This window comes from Astyanax mexicanus, chromosome 6 (assembly GCF_023375975.1).
Source record: "Astyanax mexicanus isolate ESR-SI-001 chromosome 6, AstMex3_surface, whole genome shotgun sequence".
Taxonomy (NCBI): domain Eukaryota; kingdom Metazoa; phylum Chordata; class Actinopteri; order Characiformes; family Acestrorhamphidae; genus Astyanax; species Astyanax mexicanus.
The window spans coordinates 37,770,544-37,795,818 of record NC_064413.1 but is presented as its reverse complement, the minus strand read 5'-3'; the positions used below and the strand labels follow the sequence as shown (position 1 = coordinate 37,795,818).

At 39.5% G+C, this 25,275-nt stretch overlaps 1 protein-coding gene across 1 annotated transcript in view; it reads right to left on the bottom strand.

Annotated features, from left to right (window-relative positions):
* Window positions 1-3,593: 3,593 nt before the first annotated feature.
* Window positions 3,594-25,275, bottom strand: part of snrka (SNF related kinase a) — a 47,975-nt gene continuing 26,293 nt past the window's right edge. The window contains exons 4-6 of the mRNA XM_007250417.4: window positions 12,110-12,322; window positions 9,397-9,531; window positions 3,594-7,388 (exon numbers count right to left, since the gene is read on the bottom strand). Coding sequence (XP_007250479.3) covers window positions 6,038-7,388; window positions 9,397-9,531; window positions 12,110-12,322 — 1,699 coding nt within the window. The 3' untranslated portion in view covers window positions 3,594-6,037. The remainder of the gene's footprint in view (window positions 7,389-9,396; window positions 9,532-12,109; window positions 12,323-25,275) is intronic.

The following is a 25,275-nucleotide window of genomic DNA, read 5'->3' as shown; positions in this document are numbered from 1 at the left end:
AATTCTTCAAACCCATTTTTCTGAATACTGATGCCACATTTAAAATTGAATAGGATAAATTAATTGAGCAGCTTATTCATGTTTTTTTTTTTTTCTTATTGTGGGGACATGACTGTAAATATTTAAAAAATATTTTTAAATCATGATGTACCAGTTTTTTACCCTGTATTTTAACATTTTGTTCTGAGTCAGATCAGGTCAGAACGTAAAACATTTTATTAAAGCGTTTGAATTGGTAAAAGGTTTGGAACAGACCTGTAGAAGCTGAAAATGCACTTTTTAAAAGGAGCTAGTTATATCTCCAGTACTAACCCAGCACTCTTACACTCTGCAAATAAGGTCTGATGAACAAACACGCTGTCCTGTGATGATCTCAAGATGTTACAGGATGTCACTTGTTGGAATACTGTAAGAAATCTAACACAGCTTTTAAACGGTCTGTGACATATACGTCACCACGGGCTCTTTTGGGTTAATGATTCTGCCCGATAGTTATTTGTTTTACCTTAGGATTGTGAAAGGTGCTGTATAATAATAATAATAAAAATAAAGTGGAGATTGTCACATCTATTCCTGAAGAATCAGGATTATTCTTCAGGATATTTCAGAGGTTCCCCTGTTCCCAACACGCCTGATCCAGCTAATGAAGTAATTAACAGGTCTTACCTAAGGTGAACTGTGTGTGCTGGAGCAGAAATACTCTAGCAGTGATACTCCAGGACCTGCTCTGAGAAGCACTGGAGCATTAGAAAGAAAGGCTGGCTGTCGCAGAACAAAAGCCTTTGCCTTGTTCCCTTTATTTAATGAAAAGTTGCTGCAGTACCTCATTAATGTGCAGGAAATCATTTAGGCCTTGCTTCATATTTCACAGTGCATTTTTACCGTGCTAATATGAGGTGGATGTATCATGATGAACACAAATTGGTGGTAAAATCGGGGCCTGCAGCATCACTGAACTCAGGGGAGTTAAGGACAGCCTGAAGGCATACTGGGCTTAAAACACTCTGATGCCTTATGAGATGAGTCAGACTGGACACTCACACACTCACACACACGCTTACGGTCCACTGACCACAGCATCGGGCAGTGTGAAAGGTCATCGCTGTCGTAGTGCGCAGGACAGCTCTAACTAGGGCACAGCTTATCCCCGCCTGCCCCAACACACAGACTAATGCTTCAGTCATTTATTCATAGTGCGCGGGGACAGTGACAAGCTGGAACAGACCGCAGAGTGTGTATGTGTGTGTGTGTGTGTGTGTAAGCGTGTCCAAGTCTGTGATTCCCCTGGAAGCTGCTAGGTTACTTGAGCCCCCTGCCAGCAATAGTTGGCAATAAATTACACTAGAACAGTCTCTGTTGAGCCGCCACTTCATGGCTGAACTTCTCTCCTTACGCTGCTTAAGTCAGGTGAAGAACTCTCAGCAGGAACCCTCACTCCACTGCAGATTCATGCCACACTTTGGGCAGCAAAAAAAGCTTTACTGGATGGTTTTGGTGAACATGAGCCTGGTCTGCAGGGTGGTGGAAATCTGGTATTAATCAGTAGGTGTTGGATTAAATCCCAGTTTTTTGGCTACCGCTACTCTTAATAAGGGCAGTTTCAGGGACAGGGATTAAGCCTAGTCTTGGACTACTCAGCATTTTAAATGGAGATTTCTCATAGAAAGGGAAGTATAGTGTAGAACTAAGCTTAATAATGTACAGCATTTATTCCCCATTTACTCCAAGGAAATCGTTTTAATTAGGGATGTTCTGATCATGTAATTTTACCCACCAATTCAATTTGAGGCTCTTAATTCTTAGTATTATTAATGCCGACACTACTCTTATCTTTGTGTGTTTGTATAATGCTAACCATACACTAGAAGACTTCGAAAAAGACTCTGAAAAGACTTTAATAGAGTAAAGTCTGATGCCCTCTCACATCTAAAGACAAGACACAGACTTTTTAGTCACAGACTAAGATTTTGCAAAGACTAGGTATCTTGCAGGATCACTATTTGCAAGACTGCAACTAGATTCTTTCTAAGATTATTTTACATCATATTTCTGGTGAAGTTTAACAGGAAGAGAAGCTTCCTCAATACTTGCGATAATATTAAAGACGGTAGATTTTATCTGAGCACCAGGACTAGAAAAAGAGTGACTAAAACCTTTCTGTATTAACCACTTCACATGTAACATTCGAGACGACTCAACCGCAATTCGACTGGAGCTCGACTCCAACAAGACTCTCAATTTTATCCTGACACTGGAAATTTGTCTGTGACAGTAAAATCGCTTGAAAATTGTTTGGTGTAAGACGGCATAACTGATACAAACTGTTGTTTACAAACAAAGAAAAGCACATATGGAGTTTTAGTTTAAAATTGTGCAGACTTTTATTAAAACTCTTATTCATTTCTGAGAACTCTCCTTAAAGTTCTTCTGTCAGCTGGGCAGTAATGTCGTTAATGCCTATTTTTGGCACCAAGTCTAGACACAAGAGGCTTTTAAAAAGTGGTTCCTCCACTAGCCTTTGTTTAAAGTGGTGTTTGAAAGAGAATAGATTGAAACTATCATTTGTATAGCAATTATTAGAGGTTCTGTTTGGGATCCAACGATGGTCGGGTTCAAGGATGAAGGTCTTGTGGTAATAACTTCAATCCTGTCTTTGCTGTGGAGTGACGTGTTGCTGCAACTGCTGGTATGATGATCTCTAGGGAGCCATGCATATAAGTCTGCGCTCCCTAGTAGGGATAAAATGGAGACTCAGCTATATGTGCAGGACATCCTGCGGCCTCACGTGTTGCCTCTCATGGCAGGGCTTCCAGCTGACATTTTTAGCAGGACAATTCTGGCCCACGCACAGCAATACAAGATTGCTCTAGAACGTTTTTGAAAGACTGCAACACTTTTTTTTTTTTTTTTTGGTCTGATGCGTAACCAGATTAATCGTCATGCAGATTCATGGGACATGCTGGGATGGCAGCTTCAGCAACCTACAAGTGTGCAGGATCTACTGCCCCAGCTGCAACTGTGGGCAATATGTGGGTAAACATGCTGCAGGATTCCTAATCTTGTATCCAGACTAGAGGCATCCACCGTTCTGGATGGTACTAGAACTTTTTACCCACTAAATGTATACATTGACTAATATTGTATCACTAATATATATTGTCATTGCCTTCACTCATATAAAGTTGCATTAGTTTGTAACTTTAGAATTTTTGGTGCACTTGTTTTGTCACCGAATGTAGTTAAGTGATGTGCACATTACATAGTATGCACTAAAGCAATGACAAAAACATGACAGATGGTATGTAAGATTTCCAGCAAAAAGGCAGTCAACAAATAAATCTTTAAATATTCCTTCCCCTGTTTATGAATTCATAACTCGTGACTCCTGTTTAAATTTTATTACACCAAGCTTTTGTGACTGCCAGCAGGAATGCTGTGATCTAGTAATTGGCTTCTGTAGTACCTCGTCAATACACAACACAAAGAAAATAATTATATTAGGGTTTAGATGAATGCAACAACCTGTTTATTTCCTGTTTTTGCTTCATATTCTCTAGTTAAAAAAAAAAAAAAGAAGACGGAGACCAAAAATGTAAAGACATTTTTCACAACATTTAATTTTGGACATTACCATAGCTATATGTAACTTTTGAGGACAAGTTTCAACAACAGAACATTTATTCATTTTGTTTTTTAAACTGTCGTTTTCTTCTTTTTAAGTCAGTACATGGTTTTGGTCCAGTAACATTTTTGTGGTGGTTCTTTTTCCCTCTCAACATACGTGGATCAATTATGTCAAACGTACAACACATGCACATGTCATTTTACCTGTTTACATCAGGGTAGGACAAAAGTCTCAGACTGACATTATGAATATAGCACTGGTTTCTTTTTTTGACTTTGCTAAATTTCTTTGAGACACTCATAACTAATAAGGCTATATTACAGCTATGAACCAGATGGCCAACACTGCAGTTCTATAGAGAGCACCATATTTACATCTATATTTACAGACCTTATTGTTTAAAAAGAAAAACAAAAATACTCAAGATAGTCTTCTTTTTTTTCGGTCAAGTGAGCCATTCTAAGGCTGTACATGTTATGAAATATAAAACAAAAATATGTATATTTACAAATAGCTGCAACTTATAGCTTATTGCCAATGCCCTTAAAATCTCTTACCCTACCTCTCTCTGCTCTGGTTCGGCATGGGCCTTTTCTAGCTTTCTAGCCTTCATCTCAACCCCTCTGGACCAGGTGATGGTCATTCACAGGCCAACTCCTGACGCTGTATTTCCTGAAAGAGTGGCCACACGCATGAAGATCGCTAAGGTTTCAAGAATATCTGGAGCCAGGCTGCCAGGTGACACACCAGCATGACTTTTAACTCTAAACCCAACCCAACGCCTGCACTCAACACAGCATTTTAAAAATCAGCAGTCCTTTTAAACTAAAACTTTAAAAACATATTTACATACCCTAATAGATATCTAAAGCCCATCTTAACTGGAGACTGGGTTTATACAGTAACAAAAGTGAGAACTGCAAAATAAGGGGAGTCATAAAAAAAAGAAAAAAAAAAGACCAAGGTGAAAACAGCTGGGCTGAGATTTAGAGCTTAACAACATTTAGGAACTCATTTCCTAGTGTGAAGAGGATTATTCAGGTCTTAATTTTTCACCTTTTCCTCAGAATAGAACAAGCCATTAGAATGAGGGCTAAATGAACACAGCCTGGCTGTGGAGCACTGGTGTTTTAATGGTTTTCATTAAATATCAGTACAATACAATCTACTGTCTACCACTCTATCCATTCCCGTGGGCCATGTGTACAACTGCAGTGTTCTTCAGACTTGATTATCTTGATCAGTTGCATGTGGATGCACCCAAAGACAAAAAGTACAAAACAAACAAACAAAAACTAAAAGATACTCTGATCTGAAAAGTAACCTCTTTGGATGTATTTTTTACAATAAATATATTCAGGTGGTATTTCACAGAGTGCAATTACAAATCCAGTATCACACCTGACAGTCTTGTGTCACTTTACACTATATGCAAAACTTTAAGACTAATGTTTGGAAACTAAAGCTTATTCATCTGAACCACAGGACAAGAATGTGTCAGTAGAATTAGGACAAAATCCTAGTTACATGGATACTCTTCTAGTTTTTACACAAAACAACTCAATTTCCTGACTGATTGTCAGTGATTTTCAGTTTAGTTTTTTTGGAACATATCCAATTAAAACATAAAAATAAAAAAGAACAAAATATTTATAAATTTGTGATATTCTAAAAAAAATAATCCTGCTAAACTGAAAGACGTTTAAAAGTCTGAAACCACCATTATACATTCAATGTATAATAATTTAATCATTACATCATTTGTTTTCCATATGAGCATATTGCTCAATTGTAAACTGGTCATATAGTTTAAGACATCAGGCATGAAGAATGCTTTGTTCTTTCAACTGGAATTTAATCTGGGACGTCATTTTTAAATTTACATTTATTGGGGGGATCTAAGTGCTCACATTAACTAGTGTCTCCTACTCCATAATCCTTTGTCATATTTATTTATATCTTTATTAAATATTTCATTGAAATCTACACTGTTTGACTGGCCAATGCCCAACCATTTATTCCATCTCAAGCACTTATTTCAGGAGATTAAAAGGCAAAAGGAAAGAAATCGACGGGGTAGGGGAAGAATCAGCAGGAAGTCGAGAAATGTAAAAAGCGGGGACTAAAAACCCTCCGCCTCAAAAAAGAAAAAAAAAGAAGAAAAAAAAGGGAAAAAGGCTAGCAGCATAAACCTCATAAAACCCAAAAAGGTCAAAAACAGGAGAAAGGAACTCAATAAATACGTTGTAAGAATGATTAAGACAACATAGAAGGCAGGTGGCAGGTTCAAAGGTCTGCTGAGGGTCAAGAAAGGTAATAACACAGCTACTAGAAGTGTACTCAAGTTCTCATTATGCTACAAATATGGCGATAGGAGCAATCTGCTACGAGGACCAGTCATGCGACCCGCCATCATATGACCTGGCAGCAGCTGGCCTGGGCAGATGTACAAAGCAGCCCGTCCCTGGGGCTCCTCTGGATGTTTACAGAGATGGTTTTTTCACACAGAGGTAGCTGGAGCACGTTGTTTTTCAAGTTCAGGTTGTTCTCCTTGGCTAGGCCTAGTCCGTTCAGCATGACTGACGTTTGGTCCGGGTAACGCTCCACCGACCCGCCACTGATATTTCTAGCGTGGCCCGGCACAACCACCTTGTCCAGGCTGCTGTTGGATCCGATGCACATCTTCCAAGAGGACTTCTCTTGCACTTTGACGCTGGAGAGACTCTGCGGGTCGATGATAAATCGTCCTCCTCCACCTCCTGCTCTCGAGCTGCGAAACTGTGAGCTTAAACACAGGCTCATGAGCTTTAGGCTCTCCACCAGCTCTCCCGCACTCCTGGCTGCGCTGCGTGTAGAGCCAGATGTGGGGTTGTTGCTGGCACTGGAGCAGCTGGAGGGGCTTCCCTGTCCTTTTGAACCCCCTCCTCCACCTCCTGTGCTCCCACTATTCCCACCACTGTTGCTGCTGCCGCCACCTCCAGGGGGGCTGCCTCTGTCTGGTCCTGAGTTGCCCTCCCCTGGAGGTTTGCTTTGCCCCCCACTACTACCCCCTCCATTCCCTCCAGAGTTTCCTGGAGGACCCTCACTACTGTCCCTTCGGTTCCAGCTGTACGTGAAACCGGATTCTTTGTCCAGACGTCGGCGGTGGCTCTCAGAGTCATCATCGCTGGTTTCTGAGCTGGAGCAGCTAGAGCCACGACCCTGGCTCTTACGCCGGTGGTATCGCTTCTGTGCCGTACCTGGTGACGCCATGTTCATTTTCAGGCGGCTGAGCTTGGGTGGAAGGCTCTCGTCCATGTCGAAGTCGTCGTCCGACTCACCTTCCTCCTCGAAGATCTGATTAAGCACCGGGGCGCTCTTGCGCGACGTCAGCCGGTTGGTGATGGACGGTGGCTTACGGCGCAGGATCACTTGGGTGGGAAGTGGGGATGGCTCCTGCTCCTCCTCTTCCTCTTCATCCTCCTCTACCCGAAAGAGGCAAGTGCGCTGTTTGGCAGAGCCCGATGCTGACGAGGCCACACTGCTGGGCTTCAGGGGGTTTGGAGGAACGGAGGTCGGGAGGCTGACTGGCACGGAGACTCCACAAGCCTCGCTGCTCTCCTCCCGCCGGCCCAGATCCAGAAGCCCCTTGCTGCGATGGCCATTCAGCAGGTTCTCGGCGCTTCGGGCAGGGGACTGCGGCCCCCCTGCGTGAGAGATGGACGAAGCCGCCAGACTGTCCTCGATGTCCTGGTGCATGTCGATTTTAGTTGGCCAGGATTGCCTGTGAAGCAAATGGACAAAGAGATAAATATAAAAATCTGTTTTGAGGACAGTCTGCTATGTGAAAATTTAAAAGTGACTTAAATAATCCAAACTACAGCACAATTATTGCTGGTAAAATAGCACACAATAGTATCATTTACATAGATATATCCAAAAATGGCTGCAACAATGTAAAAACAAATGAACCTTTCTGATGGAGGAGACAATGCTTGACAAAGAGCAGACCTGATTCTGCTGCCAAGCTCTTAACAACCCACTGAACAGATAGAGGGGCATGGTGAATCACAGGATGACTTGCAGACTTAATGTCCTGCTTTTGCTTCAGTAAAAAAGATGCAAGCGTTAATGAGTTTATCCGTGCAAGTGAAGGAACCAGCACAGCCTTAAAGCAGAGTGACTCAGCCGAATAGTACCTATTTTGCCATTCATGTTCCAGGGTTGTCATAACCACGGTCAAACCTTTATCAACAATACTTCACAAAGCTTGTGTTGATATGGCGACAAGCCAAACAGGGCACAGCGTGTGTGTTCCAGTACAGAGACCATAGTGAGAGCAACAAAACAAAGAGTGAATGAAAGGACACTTGTTCAGGACTACTTCTCCATTCAAACAGAAGCCTTTTGTGCATCTGGAGTCCAATTACAGTCCAGCTTTGGTGTAATAGTCCTTCATGTACTTTAAAAACACCGTTCTGAAGTAGAACAGTGGTTTCTATTGGTTGTTAAAGGTGTTGTTAGGGGATTGCTGAGGTGCTGCTATGGTATAGGTGTTGGATGCCAATGTGTTGCTAAGCAGTTCATAGGGTGTTGTTAGGCTGTTGCAAAGGTGTTGCTTGGTGTGTCTATGGCATGAATGTTGGTTGGTAAGTTGTTTCTAGATTGTTGCAATGGAAGGTGATTGGCTGCGGGGAGGTGTTGTTGATAATTAATATGAGTAAAAATATAAGTGACAAAATGAGTATGCGTATGGATTAGAGCTTAATTATCTGCCTTGATTTAGTAGCTATCATGAGAAAGAATCTCTATGGCTTGGGCATGTGCATAAACGAATGGAAGTGAACTGGGGAGATTGGGTATAAATGGTAGGGGCAATAATGGGCAATACAAGGCAGTAGTGAATGGATTTAATGAGAGATTGAATAATGACTATATCAAAAACTGTGCACACTTATCCAGAAAAAGTACAGTCAATGGGATCCTGAAAATGGATGAAAATGATTGCACATATCCAAAATCTGAAGAAAATTTATTTCTCAAATACGCAAGATATATGCAAGATATGCAAGAAAGACCAAGATGAAAATGATGATAATTCAACTTGCAATGCACAATAAGTAGGTTTCTAAATCACATAATGAGCTGGATGGAGCCGATACCTTTTTATATGTGCAACCCCTCTTTTCTCCGCTCTGCTTCTAGATAAAGCAGCAGCAGCACCACTGCTTTTCTAGGTCAGTCCAAACCAATTTCACAGCCCTTAAACACATTTGTCACCCCGCAAAGGGCTCAGTGGCAGAGACAGAAGATGTGCTGACTGTCCTTACAGTGCACTGTGAGACAGAAAGCCTGGCACCCAGCAGAAGCTGCCCCTAGCAGAGACCATTACTGAATCTCGCTGCTCTGACAGGACAGCCTGAGCTAACAATGTGAGCCTGAGAATGGCAGTCTAGTCAAAGTTTGCTCTTGATAGGCACGACTCATTTTATATAATAATATCTGTATTTCTATTGTTTCATGGCCTAATCATTTACAGGGATATCACACAATACATCCATCCATCTTTCCATCTCCCACAGAGCTATAAAAAAAACCTGAGCGCATCAAAGAACTGAAACATCTACTGCAGTTAAGGATTAAGAAGGCCACAGTAGTCTGACTCAGTTCTGGTCAAGTCGACTGAACCACAGCATCCATATTTAGCGAACCTTTAAATGTAAGAAGCAGAAGGTTTACTCATAATTCCCTGATCTGCTGCTGCAGAGGGCCATGGGCTAAAGCTGCAGTACCTGAAATGGGCCTTGATGTTGCTCGGGCTGGAGGACCGTGGCTGCACCTCCTTCTCCTGCTTTTCCCGTAGGATCCTCTCTGCCAGCAGAAAGTAGGTAGCCGTGATGTGGTTGTACTTGTTAGTCTCCAGGGCTCTGGGAAAAGAGCAGAAACACCATGTTTTTAAAAGAAAGAAGAAGAAAAAAAATGATGGGGGAGAGAGGTCAAGCAAAAATCCTTTAACTCGTGCACTGAGCAAGAAATCATTCCATAAATCAGGCGAAAAGAATAATAATAATACCTCTAAAGGTCCGTCCTATATTCTGCCCAAACTTGTGTGACTAAAATAGCAGGGTATTATAAAGAAGCATGCCAAGTCCGCATTGATTTCTGTGAGCCCTCTCATGCTGATCTAATGGAGCTGGCTACAGCTAGCGTGTCCTCGGCATGGCTCCAGTGCTCAGCACAATCCAAGCACATTTGCAGTCCCTCCTCTCCGCTTCTCAGGGATTACACGTTAATGAACAAACAAATGGACTCTCGGCAGCCACAGCACCGCGCTACAACAATAATCTCTTGGAATGAGTTGAAAAGGACAAATCTACTGGCATAACAGTCATTCTGAGCTGTCTCCAGCTGCCGTCCTCGCAAAGAATGGTTCAAGATGCGGTATTTGTGTTTTGTGTTAATTCAGCTGCTTTGTGGTTAAAAAGTAGGGTGAGAACTAAACAATATTGTATCTCTAAAATGGCAACTTTACAGAAGTGTAAAAAAAAAACCTAAACTTTCAATGGAAGTCGTTGATAAAAATATTTAATTCCAAAAAATTACATTTTCAAGCATTTCTTTTGGTCTATCAAAAAATAAATAAATAAATAAATAAATGGAGAGTCTTAAGTTTTATAGCAGCACAGCAACTTCAAAACTCACTGTAGAACTAACAGCAGAAATCACCACAGCCTCTCTTTAAGCCTCTTTAATCTCTCTTGAATTCTTGACAACAAACAAGCCGCACAAAATCAATTAAAAGAAAAAAAACAGGCCCAAGCACTCTTGAAGTTGTGTTGTATTCTAGTTCCAACACTCCAGGCTTAACTCATTATTTTTCCTGAATTTCACAGGCCCTTGAAACATTTTAAACACTGCATAGATCAATCTTCAAGAAAAAAAATAAAAAAGAATAGACCGTGGTCATAAATAAACATGGTTATGATTCACATTTTGTCTAAAGTTACGGGCCACCATCTCTTAAACACTTAGTGTTTGTAAGCAGTGTAGGATTTAAATGGTGCTTTTTCTTTTCAAACCAAATTTTATTAGCCAGCTTTGGGTGGAAGATTCACAGTTGGTTCTCTCATTAAATAAACCTGAAGGCTTTACAGATGATGTTAGAGACTTATTCATCAAGACAGAAAGAAAGGCGAGTACAAACATATAAATCAACCAAATCGTTTAGAAAAAGAACACACGCACACTACGCATGATGAATCCTAGAACACTGCTATTTTGTTGCTTGGCAGTCTCCTGAGGGATTCTCTTGCAGTGGGGTTTCCCAGTTTTCTGGGTTTGGCAGAAAAGATACAGCAGAGAGACTGATGTGCACTTTGAACCGTCATCCAGCAGGAAACTCTCTCTGCATGACTGCTGTACAAGACGCAAGATCCATTTCATCTTCCACTGACAGTGGGGTTATGAGTTTCTAGGAAGCTGGGTGACTAAGACTACTATCATGAAAAATAAAAGGGAAAGTGATCTAGTGAATGCAGTATCACAGCGTGCGCACTTCCAGACACCAGTCTCAGGCCAGCGCGATGAACACTGAATTATTTTTACTGGTAGATTAATGATGCACTGTAATGGTGGGCGGAATGAATTACTCAGTGTTTTAGCTCTAGGTGTTTTCCTGTTTCCACAGACCTCAACATCCATCACAGTGATGTGAACAAAATAAAAACCCAACAAATTAATGTACTTAGTACTAAGAAAGACATGCGAAGAAAATAAATAAATAAATAAATAAATAAATAAATAAATAAAGTAGAGAGACCCTATTCAGACCTGGTCACTTTAGGATGCAGCAAAAATTCTCATCACGTAAAGATTTTAGCCATTTGCAATTTGCAATTTACTGGTGCTTTGAATAAGTTGTATTTGAACAAGGTTAGGTTGTTGGAAAACATTTAAATAAGGGCTGTGTATTGGCAAATAACTTACAAGCTGATACAATTCTAATCAAGATACAGGGGTTACAATTATAATATTGTACAATACATTGCAATTCCATAAGCAAGGCAATATATTAAGATTAATTGCTTAAATCAACCTGCTGCTAACTCCTGCTAGAACTGCTGGAGCGGTATTAGCATTAGCCGCTAACCGTGCTAAGCACTATCCATCTCTATTTTTTTCTTTCTTTTTTTTTACTAGCTCTAACTGTGGCTATCTGCTGCTGCTGCTGCACCCAGCCTTACTGGAAATCTGGAATTCTAAGCTTGATCTAAATAAACAGAAGCACTTTATTCACACAAATAAACATTTTTTAGGAGAGAAATCTGTGTAGATTAACATCCAGCTCTCATTTGACGGATTTGTCTTCTTTTTTAAAATGTGACTTGAGTGTGTTTATACTTTCGTTTTTATGTGGTGTAGCCTTGGACATGAATTAGGTGACCATGTGTAAATGGGGTCTTGAGTTCTGACAGGGTTTATCATCAGCTGGTAGGGAACACTTACTCTATGATGGTTTCCCGGTCTGCGATGTCTCCCAGCACCATGCGCTGGATGATGCTGTTGTGTTCTTCCTCAGACAGGTTCTTGTGGGACACGAGGGGTGTGCTGAACTTTGTAGCTGGGGAAGGGTCCACGCCTTGCAGCCAGGGGTGACTCTCGATCTCCTCCAGTGAGGCTCGGCGTTTTGGGTCTCTCTGCAGCATCCGGTTTATCAGACTGTTAGGGGGGAGAGAAAAGGACAAATCAGAACAATTACTTGTACCATACTCAACACCTGAGGGCACTTATTGCCCCTCACAGCACTTATAGAGTAAAGGACAGCAGCCATACAAAAGACCCCCCTGATTTGATGGTTCGGCTGTAAGAAGCAAGTAAGAGTTGTTTATTATAGTGAAAAATGACTGCTGGTCCTATGGCTGTGTGAACAGAGAGAGATGAAGCCATCCTCAGAGCGGACTGCATCAGCATTCAGCACACGCACACTGCCAAATTACAGCTCAACCGCCATGAAGAAGCGCCACAGCTCACAGAGGTTCAGCCAGTTTACTGCCCAGCTTCAAAAATCACTGCTGCTTCACTGAAGAACCAGCCAGCCTGCATAGTACTGTCCACAGGCAAGAGACACTCAAAACAGAAAAGAGAAAACATAAAAAGAAAGAAATGTGCTGAGAATTTATCCTATTCCCTTCCACGTGCACAAACTAACAGCAAGCAGAAGACAAAAGACCAACTAAACAACAAAATGCTAAAAAACACCACACCACTGGTTACTAATCATTCTAGATCTTATTTTAGCAGCTAATCCAGCCGTTCCTTTCTGACGCATTTTCTCCTCCATTAGGTATGCAGGCTGTCACACACAAAGCCCTTCCTTGGTATTTGAAGAACAATCATGATCATCAACTCCTCAGGCATCAGCAGAGGCCATTTAAGTCCTATAATCATGGTGTAATCAGCAGGGGAACTAAATAGCGGGGTTCAAATTTAGCCTCCCATCTCGCATAATAGTGTCCGAGCAATCATGAGAAACTGACCATATCGTTATTAGACATTATGAGGTGAGTGCAGGCCAGGTTATGTGTCCTTGGCTCAGTTGTGAGTTTAACCTGACAGCAGTATAAACACGGGCAGCACAAAGTCACTCAAAAGTGTCCTCTAACTGTGTTTTCCTCTCCAGTGTCTAATTGCTGCATAGTTTTTTTCTAAGAAATAGTTTTTAAATACTATTCTGATAGATCTGCATAAAGAAGGTGAGGCTATGCCAAAGAATTAAGTAATTGATAGTCTTGGCTGGAACAGACTGTTTGCATTAAATGGAGTAGCAATTTAGCAGTTGTAGTTTAGATGCTGGGCAACTAAATCTTATTGATCACTGAGTACAAAGTTATTTGCAGTTTTATTAAAAAAAAAAATAAATAGGTAATTCTGTACTGCTGTACTGTAAACTCAATGAAGGCAGTCTGAGACAACGTACTTGTCCTGCATACTCTGGTTGCAAATTTGACAACACTGTGGACAGTTTTGGCCTTCTTTTCTACAAAATAAAACCAATGGGAATGAATTGGTATAGAGTCACAGGTGCCCAAGTATTTTGTTTAACATTAAAACCCCTAGCTTGGGCCATAGTTGTTTAAAGAGGAAGAAGGTGGCTTCAGTGCTCATCAGATAACATTCTGTTCTCTATATAAGGCTTTATCGCTGCTCAAACACTTAGCTTCGTGTGCTCTAAAGGCAACGTACAACGGCTGGTTCTGGTATGCACAGAAATTGAAAATAACTGTACAAACTTTACAAGTGTCAAAAAGAGGTGTAAGTGTGATTCACATCTTTCGTGTGAGCCAGGCTTTGTACTAAAGTCACCTCACATTCCCAGGACCACATAATACAGCCCCAGTAGAGTATCTGGCACAAGGAAAAGTGACAGCACCTACAACTCGGCCAACAATTTACTCAGAGGCCAGCCCACATCAATTTTTACACATTTGCCAATAAAATATTCATGCCCTGCTAAAGCGTTCCATTTCTTCTCCACGCTGGAGAGACATCCACCAGTGCAGGGGCTGAAAGAAAAGGGCTTTATCTAAAATGCATTTTCTTTTCTGAAAGGCTCCATGCCTCTCGCTGCAGCCCACAGATGACAGCTACGTCTGTATTCACACTTGCTCGTTTCTGTGGCCCGTCGGAAAAAGGAGGTCACCGTATTACTCAAATTATGCTTATCAGCTAAAGACAAGCCGTCGGTTTGAGGAGCTGCACACGGTGGAGAGACAGAGGGCTGGGTCACTGCACTGCTTAAATGGTGTCTATTTGAAATGCAAATCAAATGTGTGAAAACAGATATTAATTTAATGAGACAGAGAATGTTACGCAACTGGGAGGCGATCAAATTAATCTGCCTAATACACTGGATTTAAAATTTCCTCTATTTGAAAAGGTTTCCCAGATGAAGACTGAAAAGGGCAAAGGAAGAAAAAATAAACCCGAATAAAAAAAATCCCAGCTGGCCACCAACGTCAACAGATGTTCATATCTGATTACATGCATGTTGTGATGTTGTCAGGTGACCAAAACTCAATACAAGGACTACATCGAAAGCAAAAGTAAATTTCATGTGGAATGTACTGATGGCATATACTGATGGCAGCTCATATTGATATTTTACTGGTGTTATGTTGTGATAAAGACACAAAATCCTAGGTCTTCCTTATATATCACATGACAACGTCCTACTGACATGAATACCAGAATTTTGGGGAAACCTCAATCTTTACATGCACCTCACTTGACATTGTAACGTCATTAGATTGATATTTGTTGGTTTAAAATATATTGTTGAGTATGCATAAATCTGTCTAAAGGAGCTTGATGTTTTTGAAGCCAAGTAGATCTTCATTTTTAACAGTGCTGTACAATGCTGTTCTGAAGTCAAACTGATATGTATTTCTTGCTGAGAAATGTTCACACAGCTGGGAAAGTATCCCCCAAATCTCATTTTTTTTTTTTTTTTTTGAAGAATGAACTCGCATCCACAAAATAGCAATGCTTTACATTAAGTTTCAGTTTCATCTTCACCACATCACAGGAGCTATCAGGCAGTTCCAGTGGCCAATAGCTGGGGTTATCAAAGAGAGTGTGTGTTAGTTCTCTGTTAAAAGGACAGGTTATTCGGACACTACTCTGGTTTGCGTTCTTTATTTAACTTCATTTTTAAATTGACTTAAGCTAACATTCTGTCACTGAAATTTAAAGATGTAGTTTAGAGAACAAAACAAATTGACATGATTACTGAACCCAGATGCAATAATGTTAAATTTTTTATTAATTTTGTAGATTGCTTTAACTAGAACTCATTTTGGTAAATCCAAAACTGTAATTCATTTGCTTCAAAAAACAATAAGCTTTCCAAAAAATAAAAAATATATAAGTCTAATTTAGTAAAAATGCATGGAGAGATCTTATGTAAACATGAAGCTTGTTTTACCACGGTAAACAAGCAAGCTACAGTCCGATATACTCACCTCTAAACGTCTAAAGAGCTAGCGCTGTGGTTAGCGGCTAATGCTAATGCTGCTCCAGCCTCGGCGCTGGAGAAACTTTACTGAAAATGCACCCTTATAACACTGAACTTTTTTGGAGTGGCTTTACTGCTCCTTACAACTTAACTGAATAAAATTCATACGTAAGGCACCGTATTATAAGGCACACTGCCGATTTTTTAAAAAATTATTGTGTGAAAAGTTGGAATTTGGATAGTTATGCAACTTGGGTGTGCCACTGTTCTACTATGCAGAGCGCTTTGTTTTGCTCTTTATAGACTGAAGTAATCATACCCTGCCATTCTAAATTAGGCCTGCATGATGCTCCAAGATATCTATCTTTTTTGTTTTTTGTCTATATTGCAAAATCCAAATATGGACGACATCAATCTATACATGCCCCAGACTTCAATAAGCTGATATTTGTTGGTTTAAAATGTAGTGTTTGATAAGCACAACATAACCATTCCAATTTTAAAACCAGAACTATTTAGAAATAAAGAATATTGGTCGGGTATAATCTGCAAATGTTTGATATGAGATGGAAAATAATAACTGTGTAAGTTTTTATTTTGTATCAAGCAGCAAAATGTTGTGAAAAGATGTGTTTAGTATAGTTTGCCACTGTATCTGACTATTCCGTATTCCTGCGATTTAACTGTGCTTAGAGGATATAAATGTGCAGCCTTATTCTAAATCATACAGACCTACCTGTGTGTGATTAGAGCAAGTTAAGTGATTCTTTTGAGCAATGCATTTATAAACTGAATTGAAATGTGTGTGGTCTAGCAATATTAGCCTAACATATTTTATTTTTTGAACATGATATAGCTGTCTGACTTTAATAGTTAGCAGAAAGAAAATGATCTGTCTCTTAATCTAGATATTTTGAGCAGTAAAGTACAGCCAATTACATTTATAATTGCTAAAGAAAACAAGACAAAGACAAAGCCACAGTTCTGTTCAGCACACTAATGTGTACTTTCACAATATCTGTTCACCACCCTGACAGACTGACAGAGCGCCATATGTACTGAAGGTCACGGCATGAGGGCCGTATCAGGTGCGTGATGAAATGACCATATGCTTTATGGGCAAAGTTCAGGAAGGCTAGTCATCTTTGCGCATGTTTAATAAAGCCCATATCTAAAGCAGCCTTTGCACGAATGGAATTTTTATTATACAGGTTATTACAGCAGAATGTGGACGTATAAATACTGGTTAGCTATTTCTTAGATAAAAGGGAAAAAAAAAAATGCTGCCAACTCGGGGTCGCTGAGGCCTGCAGCAGATTAATAACATTATAACATTTATACTATGAACTCGGCCTTTACAGTCCCCATGACACGAGACAGGAGAGAAGAAGCAGCAGCAATGATGAATTCCTGTGCGTGCATCAGAGCCAGCTTCTGTCTGCCCTGCCAGACTGCTGTCAGCGGTCAGCTCCCAAGAGTCTGAGCACGGTGCCTATCTACAGCACAGCGCAGAGCGCTGATAAGATTCCAGCTCCATTCTAAAATCCACACAGGCAGCGCAACACAGCCAGCCAGTAGCACAGAGCCAGCCAGCCTGCTTGCTCCAGCTTAGAGGGAAAGCTTTCACTTACACACACACATACACACACCACCTTGGAGAACAGCCTAGAGGATAAGGTTTACATCACTTTCTGAGCAGAATAACATTTGATCTAGGTTTAGATCGCATCTTTCGCATTTACAATTGTCTCTTAAGAAAAAGAAAACTCAATCTAAAACAACAATTAGGCTCCCAAACAATTTCAAGGAGGATGTTTTCCTCCACATTTCCAAGGTAAATCTAAATATACCCCCCTCCACCAGCTGAAAGGCTGCAGGGATCGGCACAGAGCCCCGAGTGGAATGCGGAACCTCTCCCCGAAGCGTACACGCACTCCAAGCTTTTTATTAGTTTTCACAGCGATAAACAGCACAGGGCAGCCTGAGAGGCTTACAAGCTAATCAGAACTGTGAGACCACGTGGACAGCCAGGATAAAAGTACCCGAATATGATCTACACTAGAGTAATACTCTTGATTAAAACTCTTGATTGAGTGAAGTCTACACAATCACATTTAGCCCAAACAACACAAGCCAAGGGAACTGTTTATTTTCTTTCCAAGGCAGAGGATTTCAATACATATTGAAAAATCTCATCTATGACCAGAGCACCCTGGGTGCATCCTGTAAAAGCAAAGTGGGCAGCGAGGAAGAGAAAGAGACTGTGTTATGCAGGCAACCTTACTCAGACTGCTGGACATTTTAGAAATGAATTATTCATACTAGGGGTTGTGATTTTGGATGTTTCTTTTATTAGAGTGAAGCACAGAGGCAATGCTAAATACTGCGGATGCAAGAGAAAATTTGATCATCACTCTTTTTCAATCATCATCTAATTTTGTGACATGTTATGTGTATATATATATATATGTATATATATATATATATATATATATATATATATATATATATATATATATATATATATATATATATATATATATATATATATATATATATATAGGGGTGGGCGATATGGCTCTAAAATAATATCACGATATTTCAGGGTATTTTTCGATAACGATATACTTGGCGATATAGGAATACTAAAATAATTCATTCATTTCAGGAATATAGTATACTAGTATAACAGTATAATCATAATGTGGCAAAATAAATAATATAGCATAAAATAATATAATGCAGCAAATAATATTGCAGAATATTTAGTGCATGCATATAAACTGCAAACTAAAACAATTATACAATAAATACACCTAAAGCTTCACAGTAAATAATAGACTACTTTTAAGACAGAACAGCCCTATTATCACGATATGGATTTTTAATATAATGATATTTCTGTGTCACGATATATTGTATACGATATAATATTGCCCACCCCTATATATATATATTTAACAAATCTAGTGTAATGCTCCCAAGATCCTACTTAAACCCCTTCAGAAGCTGGCCAATTCATGTGATTACTAGTAACTGGATCGTATCCTGGCAAAACTCTGATTTTAGCCACATGCATTTACACTTGGTAGACAAATTCACTTCTGTTTCGTCAGAAGTGAAAAATCATCAAAAATCTGATTGCTGTGTGGGACAGAATATAAAAACTTGCTTGTATTTATGTGGCTTGGTCTTATCTAGATATAATCTCGAGATTTTAATATCTGGCCAACTGGATCTAATCAGGGTACAATCCAGATACACCAATTTTTTTCCTATGGCTGCACAATTATAATGGAATTACATCAGTATCGGACATTTCAAACAGATACTTGCTGACGCATTTATTAAATGCCAGAAAAAATACAAAGCGACAAGAATTAGAGTGAAACTTAACAAAAAGCATTGCTATTTTGCGCTTGCTTGTCAGTTTATGCAAACTATTCAGACAGATGTCAGATAATATCTAAGATGAGGCGGTGAAATAAGTGTGTGTTTTTTTTTGTATGAATGCTAGTTCTTAAATCATTTATGATTTTGCAGCCCACACTCAAGTAATCAACTTTTCAAATGTGTAGCATTCTACTGCTGCTGCTGAGTAATATTAATTAAACAGCTTGACACACAAAGTTAGACCATTAGATCATTAGGGGTGGCAATATTATATCGTACACAATATATCGTGAAACAGAAATATCATGATATTAAAAATCCATATCGTGATAATAGGGCTGTTCTGTCTTAAAAGTAGTCTATTATTTACTGTGAAGCTTTAGGTTTATTTATTGTATAATTGTTTTAGTTTGCAGTTTATATGCATGCACTAAATTTTCTGCAATATTATTTGCTGCATTATATTATTTTATTCTATATTATTTATTTTGCCACATTATGATTATGCTGTTATACTATCATACTATATTCCTGAAATGAATTAATTATTTTAGTTTTCCTATATCGCCAAGTATATCGTTATCGTTAAACTGGCAAAAATGCCCTGAAATATCGTGATATTATTTTAGAACCATATCGCCCACCCCTAGACATAATTTTCAAAAACACATCTTTTGATTCTCTTTTGATTGAGTAACATAGCAGGTAAATCTTCTACATGGCTAATCTCCCCACTGAAAGACGGCAGATGGACCCTCAGTAATAGTAGTAAGCCGACGACCATTCCAATTAACCACATGGAGAGCATTTTTGCCTGTTTGCATCATCATCATGTATTCCCCAACACTGAAACATGAACCAGAGCCGCCAATACTATGTGAAAGTGTGTGATTACAGAGATAAGAATTCAGTGAGGACCACAGTGTAACACCATGTGGTCACTGGGTTCTTCTTGAGATGCATGAACTGTCTACATCCAACTAGAGCAGGACAAAAAGCCACCACTGCTACAGCCACTGGCAGGATGTTTACACTGCATATGCCAAAGTAAACAATGCAGGGCAATGGAATAACTGGAAAAGCCTTAAGGGAAGAATTTTCAGAAGTGCCCCACAGAGTTCAAGATGGAGGAAGACACGCCCTGCAGAGAAAGAGATATTACACAACCAAAACTACACAGTGGTGCAACCAGTTATAGAGCCGCTGCCTGCAGATAAGTCCCCTGAGCGTGCCTGATGTCTGCGTTTTATTCAGATGCAGAACAGAGCTGGATGATCAGATAGTCACGGCCTGATCAACCCAAATGTTTAAAGTCCCTACTGGAACGGTGGAATTCAGAGAATACAGTGGCGAGAATGGTCCAGTTTATGTACTAAAGTATCTGCTTGGGGTGCTGTCTGAATTAATCACAGGCATGTTTTTGTCAGGCCAAATCACAGAAACGGCATCAATACATAATAAATATATATCTTATAGAAAAAGAAAGCAGAAATGTTACAAATGACAAAAAAGGTAGTTTTCTAGTTTGCTTGCTGGAGAGACTTGGTGCACGTCCAAGCAGGGGTAGAGCATTGTTCGCATGTGTCAAATTGAACCAAACTTAAGAAAAAGTCTGATAGGTCAGGACCATTTTAAAACGTTACATAAAAAGCATTGAGCTACTTTCATGTGAATATATTATACCTTTTTACATAAGTTGGAATAGGTCTTTGGGCTATACAAAACTTATTCATTAAATTATTAGCACAAAATCACTCTCCTATAAAAAGATCTTACCAACTTTAATCTTGTTTCAGATTCAGTCCCTTCAGAATGAGCCGTTTAAGGGCTCTGTCACTTTTATGCAAAAAGCTGTTTCTGGCCACGCCATGTTTACACAGCTTGTGCTAAATGGCAAAACACTTAATAAAAAAAAAAAAAAAAAAAGAAAAAAAATCAAGCTAGTACATGCAACTGCGATAGAAACACAAAAATAATAATTTCAAAAGTACTAGCATCTCCCTCGCCTGCTGACAGTAGGTACAGATCCCTCCCTCAGACAAAGTCTGCTGGCTAATCCTGCTGTGTACTGTTTTATGTTGGTGGATCTTCCACTGATTTAGTTGGTGGGGCTCTTGTGAGGGTGGAGGGTGGTGCCTGGGTGGTACCATGAATGTTTACTTATTGTGATGTCACAATAAGGGAGCCATTTAAACGGCTCATAGAAGAATATGATTCCTTTTTTTTGTGCTTGGAGTGTTCATAGGGGCAGTTGAGACCCAAGTAGAAATAATAATTTAAAAAAGCATGCAAAAAGTGAGTTTTGCATAATGTGTCCCCTTTAAAATACACCCACTGCTGACACAGATGTCAAAAGACAAAGAAGTACTACCGCCAAGAGAATTCCACACCAAAGAGCAGACTGAGCTATTTGTACCATGTCTAATACCAGTGGAATTGTATTCTCTGGAATGATTGTGCTCCATCCAATAATTTTGGGGACAAGTTGAGGACAAATTGCAGATAAGGTGGGGTGGTGATCATCAAACCTACTGACCTCACTAAGTCTCCCATCATAGAATCCTTATACGTCCATCTTATATCTAAACAGTATGAAAGGAGGCCTTAATATAGCAAAAGTAACATTATCTTTTTAAAATCACGACTTTCATTCTAAGATATGACCAGACAGGAGAGAGGACAGACCAGTAAAATAAGAATGCTTTAATCACAACAGCACCAGCACCGCATAGAGCGGTGATTGAGCTTCTGATTCTTTCCTCTGATTCTCCAATCTAAAAGCTGTGAGACTGAATTAAAGTTTTTAAATGAATCACAATAGCTCACACAGCTGATGAACATTTGCCGTCTATGGATGGACCTTCCAGACGTCACAGCCTCTGCAAGTCCATAAATGGCATTAAATCACAGTGTGGCTGACAGCTCACACTTCAGGGGTTATAGCACAAGTGTGCTCTACAATTTCCTCCCCATTTAAAACAAGTCAATTGGGGGCAAATAACTTGGAATGAAAACCCCTGAGTGCATATTAAATAAATGAAACTATCAAGCCCTGCTGTAATAGGAATATGGCTTTGGTTGTACAGAATGTACTAACTAATCAGGGCATGATTATTCACTGACTGTGGCAAAAGAGGTGGATCAACTGATTGACTGAGTGACAGTGTCTCATCTGTGTCTCCTAATAGCTCAAATATCAACGTCACAAAACATCATTGCTGATCATTGCTGTCGTACAGTGCAGTGCCTTCCTTATATGGCAGCAAGGCCTGTTATGGTTATGGTTATGTTTTTTTTTTTTTTTTTACACAATTGTTACTATAGAAATTACAGTGATAAACAATATTACAATATTATCAGTTAAACACCATTTTTTTCTGTTGGTTTAATTTGGTAGTATTAAACTAATTTAAAGAGCAATTAACTACGAGCACATTTACCAATATTATATTATAAATAACATTATATTATACTCCTAAATATATAGCCATGGCAAAAGTCATGGGATTGCATTTAAAACTTTTGATCATGTGTTTCCTTAGTGGATGGCTTGGTCTGTATATGTTGTGAGGTGTTATCTTGTGAGTGAGGTTGACTACTAACCAGAGTGATCTTGGCAAGGCAGAATGATGAGCGTTACAGTGAGCTCTGATAGTGGCTGGCAAATAGATGGGACATTTCATTTTATTAGGAGCATTAAAGTAGCATTAAATTCACTCTGCTGAAGCATTATAAAAGATTGAAGTTTCAGTGTAGTTTCTCTAGGCTGCAGCAGTATAAGCATTAGCCGCTAACCACAGCGCTAGCTCTTTTGCCGTTCAGAGGCGAGTATATCGGACTTTAGCCTGCGAGTTCCTCAGTGTAGAACTGTCGAGCGACATTTACAAGCATTAAGCGCTTCTAACTGTGACAAGCACTGCTGCTAAACGCACTATTAAAAATACTGAAAACTTAATGTAAATGTAAAGCTTAATGTAAATAAATGGAAGCGCTTTACTCACCCAAATAAACAGTTTTAGGAGAGAGATCTGTGTAGAATAATATGGCAAAACAAGCATTACAGTTTTGTTTACTTAGGCGCTTCCCACAACTTCTCCTTTAGAAGGGAAACATGGCGACACCCTTGTTCCTTACTACAATCCGGTGCATATTATGTATGAAAACAGACCAGAAAATAGACTTTCGCTGAAAGTGTGCCTTATAATCCAATGCACCTTATAGTCCATAAAATACGGTAGTCAAGACCTCCCTGCCAATTAGCACAGTACTCCAAATATGCACAATCTGAGATTTTTCACCTAATATTCATCATATCATAATTATCTATATAAAGATACTAAACAAAAGTGTCTTTCCTGTTCACAGTAGAACAGCTGCAGCTCTGTATTTTAAATGCTCCCATTCTGTAAACAATTCACTCATTAAGCGAGGCCACAGGAGTTGCGGTGGTCATCCGCAGCGCTCTTCCCTGGAGCGACCCCAGCACGAGGTTAGGTATCATCCGCAGGGACACAGCAGCACTGAGGCAGCACTCAGAAACAGCAGGCAAGACCACAAAACATCTGACCCTCATCTGAAACCAGAACAAGTGTACAATGGTACAATCCTATTTTCTTTCTCTGGCCAATATCAATACTAAGACTAAAACACTAATTGCAAACTGATATTCTTTTCTTGAAACACAAAACATGGATCTCTCGAAGAAGGGTTCAATGCTCAAAGTACTCTTCATGAACTAACTGATGAATAAACTAGGCGTGTGTTAGACAATGACACACTGGAATCTAAGCTAATCTTAACAAATACATGTTGGTATTTCGGGATTCATAGCTATTATATACCGTATTTTTCACACTATAAGGCATACTGGATAAGGCACATATCAATAAATGTCTATTTTCTGGTCTATTTTCATACATAAGGTGCATCTGATTATAAGGCGCATTATGCAACAATAGTAAGGAACAGATGGTCAGTCCAATAGACTCCCCTCTGAACGGCGAAAGAGTTAGCGCTTAGTACGAATAGCGGCTAATGCTAATAATGCTCCAGCTCCAGTGCTCCTGGATAATGCTGTACTTCAGCAGAGTAGCTTTACTGCTACTTACAACCTGACTGATTCATTCATAAGGTGCGCCAGATTATAATGTGTACAAGCGATTTTTGGAAAAATTTTAGTAATATGGTATACACATTCATTTGAACTGGATCCTGATTTTAACTGATGCTGTACTTTTTCCCAACAGTCATACTCATCAGCTGAGGCCTAATGCCACACACACTCATCTCACAACAACACAACAACATAACCCAATTTACAACATCAGCATTTCATAACACCTCGTCACTCGAGAAAGAGGAAATCTGCAGCAATATCAGAAAATGTCCTTTCTATGTTGGCTTGCCAAACACTGCTTTGAACTTGAACAGAAAAATAAGCACAAACAAGTGACGGTTACTGAGAGAGAAATTTGAGTAACAGAAGGAACCAACTTGCTGTTCAAGGAGCACAAATGGCAGCATCAGTCAAATCATGACAATACAGTTATAGACATGCTGTGAGGAGAGCAGCTGGAAACTGCAGAAATAGCTCTGACAAGTTTCACTAGGCAGCGCTTACAAAACAACATTCCATAGAAGCCGTGGCATTGTTTAGTACATTACAGATTTTATATATGGAAAATTCTGAAAGTCTTACTGTTTAACATCAATAATCAAACATTAGATTTTAATAAACAAGATTTTGATATAACTGCTCAATTAATTCACATTACAACAGAAGGACTTTCTGAAGCACAGATACTCACTATGCAACAAAATAATGTGCATGGTCATTTTAGAACTGCACAAATTCCACCTTTCTGTGTTCTGCTTATATGCAAACACTGATTTATTTCTTACACTGCATTGTCCAAATTAACAGCCTTAACAATAATAAATAGATTGAAATGGCATTTAAAATCATGTGAAGACCATCAATCCTGACACTGAGCCTTGTATTAGAATCTGTGGCAACTTTTATCACATTGACTTTAGCAGAGATTCCTCAATCTGTTATTTCTGCACTTTTTTTTTTCTATGTCTGAAGCATGCAAAGATTTTCAATTGGAGAATGGAATCTTCCAACTATGTGTGAACTTACTACCCGAAAGTACTCAAGTGTTTTTATTTTTAGTGCAACTCAATGGCAGAATTAACATCTCTGTAAAAAGCTATTCCACATAAATAGTCTATAAACTTTTCACAAAAAATTTCAGTGCACTTT